General features: G+C 36.9%; 1 protein-coding gene across 1 annotated transcript; it reads left to right on the top strand.

Moving 5' to 3' along the window:
• The first annotated feature begins 1,194 nt into the window (after positions 1 to 1,194).
• On the top strand, positions 1,195 to 2,379 carry LOC136043350 (uncharacterized protein DDB_G0283697-like). Its single transcript, XM_065728271.1, has one exon. The coding sequence runs from the start codon at positions 1,195 to 1,197 to the stop codon at positions 2,377 to 2,379; it is 1,185 nt and encodes a 394-aa protein (XP_065584343.1).
• The last annotated feature ends 5,952 nt before the right edge of the window (positions 2,380 to 8,331 follow it).

The following is an 8,331-nucleotide window of genomic DNA, read 5'->3' as shown; positions in this document are numbered from 1 at the left end:
TTTTTTACCTTTTTTTAGTTTTTTTAGTTTTTTAGTTTTTAGCTTTTTTACTTTTTTTATTAGTTTTTAGTTTTTTTTTGTAGTTTTTGCCTTTTTTTAGTTTTTTCAGTTTTTTTTTTAGTTTTTATTGGTTTTTACCTTTATAGTTTTTTTAGTTTTTTAGCTTTTTTATTTTTTTTATTAGTTTTTAGTTTTTTTTGTAGTTTTTTGCCTTTTTTTAGTTTTTTCAGTTTTGACGTCACCTAATCCAGTTTTTTCAGGTGACGTCACCTGACACATCCATCCATCCATCCACAGACAGACAGACAACTTATTTTTATATATATAGATATATATATATATATATATATATATATATATATATATATATATATATATAATTATATAGGAACGTACCCAAGAGGGTACGCGATAAGAAACGACCTTTAGATTATACTATTAACTTTATTATACTAGACACTTATCCTTCGATACTTTCAAACTATAAAAAAAAATGAAAATAAATATAATTAAAAAACATTATAAATATATATATATATATATATATATATATATACATATATATATATATATATATATATATATATATATATATATATATATATATCTATCTGTATTCACGGGTGGGACACAGGGACACAACTACAATGGCGCGTAACTAATATAGCACGTAACGACTTACGCGCGCCGGGGGGGGGGGGCTTGGGGGGCGCGAAGCGCCCCCACCAACTAGGTGTTGGGGTGGCGCGATTTTAAGTTTCAATGTTCAACAGTTAAGAACCCCTCAAGAAAAATGGCGGGAAACCAAACAAAACACAGAATCCTTTTTTTCCGAGTATTATACCAAGTTTTATTCTATTCTTGGAGCAAGATAGAAGAATTTAACCAAACAAAGCCACAGGGAGGGATATGTTATTATACTTAGTCAAACGTCATTGACAAGATCGATTGACAAATCACATCATTATATTTTCTTGGTGCAGGTTTTTCTAAGATTATCTCGTAAAGTTTTCTGTAATACCAAAAGTTAAAAAGAGCAAAATGATTTGTTTGTTATTAGCTACAGATTTTGGTTTTCAGAGCTTTGATTAGTAGAATAATAAAGAAAACACACTTACAGTTCTTCATCATTTGGCCGTCATTTAACAATTACTCTTCATAAGACTCAATTCATCCCTTACAAACCGTTTAAATATGGAATTTGAAGGAACTAGTATTTTGAAGGAAGCCAAAGGTGATGCCACTGATGTTTGCAGAGAATTGCCAGATACGACAGGAGTACAAAGTGTCACTGAACAGGATATAAAAACTCTTGGCGAAGAAACAGCATTTAATAACGTACATAATTGTGAGAATGATGACAAACAACGTAGCGACGTAAGCCAGTCTGTAACAAAAGATAGTGAAAACACAGAAATAGTAGTTAGTAACTTACACAATTCTGAGAATGATGACAAACAACGCAACGCCGTAAGCCAGTCTGCAGCAAAAGATGGTGACAACACGGAAATAGCAGTTAATAACGTACACAATTCTGAAAATGATGACAAACAACGCAATGACTTAAACCAGTCTGCAGCAAAAGATGGTCAAAACACAGAAAGAACCAAAAGGCGTAGACGTCGAAGGAGAAGGACGAATAAGCCGACTTCTGTTGACTCTAATACAGATGAAGTACCCAATGAGACAGGTAAAAGTATCACAATAGTTGGTCAAGAGGCTGAAGATAGAAAAATAAGCGGATGTAATAACAAAAAGGAAAATGAAACTTCAGTTAAAAGAATCGATCCATTGGAGAAAGGCAAACAGAAAAATATCCCAAATCAGAAGATCAGCATTCAAGATCAGCATGATCAAGAACATCTAGTGAAGACAAATCCTCGTAAAGATTTAGAAAGCTTTCTGGGGAAAAAGCGAAACTATCCTGAAAAGGTAAGTAACCCTTACAGAGGCAGAGGTGGTACAAATAGTGACAGCCAAGGGAGGGGGTACATACGCGGCATAAACAGAGGTAGAGATCAAGCCTTTCGCCCTAACAGAAATAGAGACAGCGAGTATGATGAGGTTAGAGGCAAGGGACGTTCGGACTTTAACAGAGGTAGAGGAATATCTGACTCTGACAGAGGAAGGCCCGGCTTTAGCAGAGGTAGAGGGACGTCTCATTTTAACGGAGGTAGAGGAAGGAATAATTTTAACCAAGTCCAGGGAAGGTCAGAGTTTAGCAGAAGCAGTGAAAGAAAAGAATTCAACAGTGGCAGTGGAAGGCCATATTTAAACAGAGGCAGAGGTAGAGGGAGTAGCTATGAGCCATATAAAGGCATTGCAAGTTACGCTAAATTCATGCTGAATTCAAGGGAGATTCCTGCGATACCAAAGTGAATAGCTTCGCAGATACAGGCAGAACAAATGGAGAATTCAATAGAGGAAGAGCAAATAGCTATAGTAGCAACGTAGGTAGCGAGAATGAGAGAGTGAGAGACAGCTATAATAGAAGAGGTTCCCACACCGCCGATGTAAGAGATTCCTTTGTCAGGGGGAGAGGTACTGGAGACTTCAGCAGAGGTAAAGGACGGCAAATTTTTCAAAGGGGAAGAGGAAGCAGCTATAATAGGATCGAAGAACAGTAAGAACAATCCTCAGTTTTTATAGAAGACTAGCTTTTTATGAAGACTAGAAACACCTAGTTGATGGGGGCGCTTCGAGCCCCCTCAATCCCCCCCCCCCGCCATAAGTCGTTATGTGCCTAATAAGTTACGCGCCATTGCAGTTGTGTCCCTGTGTCCCTCCCGTGAATATAGATATATCTATCTATATAAAAATAAGTTGTCTGTGGATGTGTCTGTCAGGTGACGTCGTGTTTGTGTGTTGACTGACGTCATGAAGTTAGTTGTCGTCATTTTTGTTATGACGGTGACGTAATTAAAGATATTTAAGACATGCGTTCACGTAGAAATCTATTAATGTTTAACTTTAAAATGACTGATGAACTTACAATGGCAACAGCCAAGGAAGATGCTCAAAGAGTCTATGCCAAAAAACTTGCTGCTGATAGAGAAAGTCAGAAAAGAAAGCGTGCCGAGGAATCGAAAGATAAGCAAGTAAACAGGCTTGAGGCTGATAGAGAAAGAAAGAACAGAAAGCGTGCCGAGGAACTACCAGAGCAACGCGAAAGCAGACTTGCTGCTAAAAGAGAAAGTGAAAAAAGAAGGCGTGCCGAAGGCCTGTTGGGGTGGCTAGTATATATATATATATATATATATATATATATATATATATATATATATATATATATATATATATATATATATATATATATATATATATATATATATATATATAATATATATATATATATATATATATATATATATATATATATATATATATATATATATATATATATATATATATATTATATATATATATATATATATATATATATATATATATATATAAATATAAATATAAATATATATATATATATATATATATATATATATATATATATATATATATATATATATATATATATATATATATATATATATATAAATATAAATATAAATATATATATATATATATATATATATATATATATATATATATATATATATATATATATATATATATATGAGCTTTGTTGATGGTGATTGCTAATCGAACATTCCCTGTGTCCCCGTCGTCATTTATATATCCCCCTGTGCCCCCGGCGTCCCCGTTGTAGTTGTGTCCCTGTGTCCAGGTCGTCATTTATATTCTCTGTGTCCCGGTCGTCATTTGTGTCCTTTTTAGTTTTTCTTTTTTAAGTTTCTTCTTTTATTGATTTGTTTTCTTCAATTTGTCAATGTTCATTCTAACATTGACACTTGGAAAAATCTTTACGTGCCAAGCAAGCTAAAGCTCCAACAATTTATAATAAACCTCAATATTTTGGGTATCTGTTTTAAGGTTTTCGAATTACCTTAATCTTTTGTCAAAATATATTGAAATATTTGTGCAATTCCCAGTTTCCTGACGTCATGTTTCCCAATTCCTGACGTCATGTTTGTCGACTAACGAAACTACAGACCGGGACACCGGGACACAAATGACGTGTTATGTCTGTTATAACGTAATAGAGGCAACAATCTTGACAGGGCCTTTTGAGGGTGAGACTTTTCTTATTCCACGCATTCTCATGATTCCAATGGATCTGCCTTTTCAACCTAAAAGATTGCAATTCCCAATTTGATTAGCATATTTAGTTTTCAGTCCAGAACCACTAAAGCTATTATGTAAATATCAAAAATGTTTATGTTGTCTGAGCAATAATTTTTAGTTTTTATTTCAAAATAGAAAATTACCTGACAATTTTAGAATTATGTCTACCTATATATATATAAAAATAAGTTGTCTGTCTGTGGATCAGGTGACGTCATGTTTCTGTGTAGACTGGCGTCAAGAAGTTAGTTGTCGTCATTTTTGCTATGACGGTGACGTCATTAAAGATATTTAAGACAAATATGTTCACGTAGAAATCTATTAATGTTTAAGTTTAAAATGACTGATGAACTTACAATGGCAAAAGCCGATGAAGATGCTCAAAGAGTCTATGCCAAAAACTTGCTGCTGATAGAGAAAGTCAGAAAAGAAAGCGTGCCGAGGAATCAAAAGAACAGCAAGGAAACAGGCTTGAGGCTAAAGAACGCAAAACCGCGCAGTTAGATGAAGATCCACCTGGACAGCGAGAGTCAAAACATATCAAAACTGAAAATGATAGCGATGATGATCGGGTTTGGGATCTTGACTTGGATAAGGTCATCAATGCCTACCAGATTTTAGTTAAAAAAACAAAGGTTCGGCGATATGTATTTCATAGTGAAGCTGAAAAATAAAGAAGAAAAAGAAAACTGAAAAAAGAAAAAATGTAAAAAACTAAAAAATACTAAAAAGAAAAAACACTCAAATAGAAATTACAGACCGGGACACAAATGACGACCGGGACAGAGGGAATATAAATAACGACCGGGACACTCAAGGAGAAATTACAGACTGGGATACCGGGACACAAATGACGACCGGGACACAGGCAATATAAATGACGACCAGGACACAGGTATTTAAGAATATCGTTCAAAGACAAATTTTTAATTGTAAGAAGACCGTTGAAAGAGAAATTTCTAATTGTAAAATGACTGAAGAACCTACAATGGCAACACCCGAGGAAGCTGCTCAAAACGAATGTATTCACGCCGAAGTAGCTGAGTTGGTAAAGCGTTATGTTTCAGGTTCTAGGTCCGAGAGGCTCACCGACCATAACGATTGCCACTTCGTCGATAGTTGGAGCATTGTATCTACGCACATGTTGGCCAGGAGGCGTTTTGTCAGCAGAAATAACAATTTTATGCGTATCAGTAGGCATCAAATCGATGGCTGTTTTGAACAGACGCACTAAATTATTATTTTCGTGGAAAAGATGTTGCAATTGGGAAACGATTGTCCTTTCAATGTTGGGAGAAATTTCGCAACGTGCATTCAATTCAGAATTTCTATCACTGATGAAGTACAATTGTAAAAATTTATGATTCTCGCCTGAGAATGGTAGAAGGGACCCTGCTCTATGATAAATTTGCCCTTTTACTTTGAAAGTAGACATAAATTGATCTGGATTTTCGATTTGGGCTCCAAACGACGTCATTTGGAAACATGAGTTGTATTTTCTGATTTGTGACAAAAAAACGCTTAGATTCTGACGTAGTTCCAGTAAGGAAAGTCTTCAATGGCTCTGGTGGTGCAGCCAATAGAGGAAGTTTAACTTTTCCTGAGGCGCAACACATTCCCATTGTTTCACCATTGAATTCCAAGGCCTTGCAATAGGGACAAATTTTAGACATTGTCCCGATTTGAACACATCTACTCAAGCTATAATCATCGACTGGGTTGTACCTGAATGCCGGGCGATAACTTTCAGGTTGCTCTGATTCCTCGGCACGCTTTCTTTTCTTACTTTCTCTATCAGCAGCAAGCCTGATTTCTTGCTATTCTTGTGATTCCTCGGCACGCTTTCCTTTCTTACTTTCTCTATCACCAGCAAGCCTGATTTCTTGCTGTTCTTGTAGTTCCTCGGTACGCCTTCTTTTTTCACTTTCTCTTTTAGCAGCAAGTCTGCTTCCGCGTTGCTCTGGTAGTTCCTCGGCACGCCTTTTGTTCTTTCTTTCTCTATCAGCCTCAAGCCTGTTTCCTTGCTGTTCTTTTGATTCCTCGGCACGGTTTCTGTTCTTTCTTTCTCTATCAGCCTCAAGCCTGTTTCCTTGCTGTTCTTTTGATTCCTCGGCATGCTTTCTGTTCTTTCTTTCTCTATCAGCCTCAAGCCTGTTTCCTTGCTGTTCTTTTGATTCCTCGGCACGCTTTCTTTTCTGACTTTCTCTATCAGCAGCAAGTTTTTTAGCATAGACTCTTTGAGCATCTTCATCGGCTTTTGCCATTGTAAGTTCATCAGTCATTTTAAACTTAAACATTAATAGATTTCTACGTGAACATATGTCTTAAATATCTTGAATGACGTCACCGTCGTAGCAAAAATGACGACACCTAACTTGATGACGTCAGTCAACACAGAAACATGACATCACCTGACAGACAGACAGACACACAGACAGACAACTTATTTATATATATATATATATATATATATATATATATATATATATATATATATATATATATATATATATATATATTTACAGGTGGGACACAGGGACACAATAGGGAATAAAAATGACGACCGGGACACTCAAAGAGAAAGCGACCGGGAAACAAGGAATGTTCGATTAGCAATCAGGGACACTTTTCAGTGTCCCTTTTCAGGGACTTTTTTCAGTTTTCTTTTTCTTCTTTATTTTTCAGCGTTACTATGAAGAACATATCGCCGAACCTTTGTTTTTTTAACTTAAATCTGGTAGGCATTGATGACCTCATCCAAGTCAAAATCCAAAACCAAATCATCATCGCTATCATTTTCAGTTTTAATATGTTTTGACTCTCGCTGTCCAGGTGGATTTTCATCTAACTGCACGGTTTTGCGTTCTTTAGCCGCAAGGCTGTTTTCTTGCTGTTCTTGTGATTCTTCGGCAAGCTATGCGAATATACAACATTCTTCGCTGTCCCATTGCCTCTGCATATAAATAGATTGTGAGGTTTACTGACTCTTGAACATGCAACATATAATTGTCCACGGGAAAAACAATCAGTTTTAAGTTCTCTACCTCATTATTCTAATGATGTGTCCCGGTCGTCATTTATATTCTCTGTGTCCCGGTCGTAATTTATTTCCCGGTGTCCCGGTCTATAATTTCTCTTCGAACATTCCCTGTGTCCCGGTCGTCATTTATATATCCTCCCTGTGCCCCCGGCGTCCCCGTTGTAGTTGTGTCCTTGTGTCTCGGTCGTCATTTATATTCTCTGTATCCCGGTCGTTATTTGTGTCCCGGTGTCCCAGTCTGTAATTTCTCTTTGAGTGTCCCGTTCATCATTTATATCCCCTGTGTCCCGGTGCTTTGTTGATGGTGATTGCTAATCGAACATTCCTTGTGTCCCGGTCGCTTTCTCTTTGAGTGTCCCGGTCGTCATTTATATTCCCTATGCCCCGGTCGTCATTTGCGTCCCGATGTCCCGGTCTGTAATTTCGTCATTCGACACACAAACATGACGTCACTCGACACACAGACAACTTATTTATATATATATATACTAGCTGTTGGGGTGGCGCTTCGCGCCACCCCAACACCTAGTTGGTGGGGGCGCTTCGCGCCCCCCCCAAGCCCCCCCGCGCGCGTAAGTCGTTACGCGCCATAATAGTTACGCGCCATTGTAGTTGTGTCCCTGTGTCCCACCTGTGAATATAGATATATATATATATATATGGTTTTAACTACGTAAAACTTGCGAATATACAACATTCTTTGCTGTCCCATTGTCTTTGCATATAAATAGATTGTCAGGTTATCCCCCTGTTTCCCCCGGTGTCCCCGTTGTAGTTGTGTCCCTGTGTCCCGGTCGTCATTTATATTCCCTGTGTCCCGGGTCCCGGTCATCATTTGTATCCCGGTGTCCCGGTCTGTATATACATTCGTTTTTTAGTTTTGTTTTTCTCCTTTATTTTTTTCCTTTTTTTTTCTTTTTTAGCTTATTTAGATTTTTAGATTTTTTAGTTTTTTTTATTAGTTTTTAGTTTTTATTCTTTTTAGTTTTTTTGTCCCGGTCGTCATTTATATCCCCCTGTTTCCCCCGGTGTCCCCGTTGTAGTTGTGTCCCTGTGTCCCGGTCGTTATTTATATTCCCTGTGTCCCGGTC

Source organism: Artemia franciscana, unplaced genomic scaffold, assembly GCF_032884065.1.
Source record: "Artemia franciscana unplaced genomic scaffold, ASM3288406v1 Scaffold_4853, whole genome shotgun sequence".
Classification (NCBI taxonomy): Eukaryota; Metazoa; Arthropoda; class Branchiopoda; order Anostraca; family Artemiidae; genus Artemia; species Artemia franciscana.
Note: the sequence above shows the minus strand (reverse complement) of the source record. Positions and strands in the feature narration are given on the sequence as shown.

Coding starts and splice junctions, on each gene's coding strand:
- LOC136043350 (XM_065728271.1), top strand. CDS start 1,195: ATGGAATTTGAAGGAACTAGTATTTTGAAGGAAGCCAAAGGTGATGCC.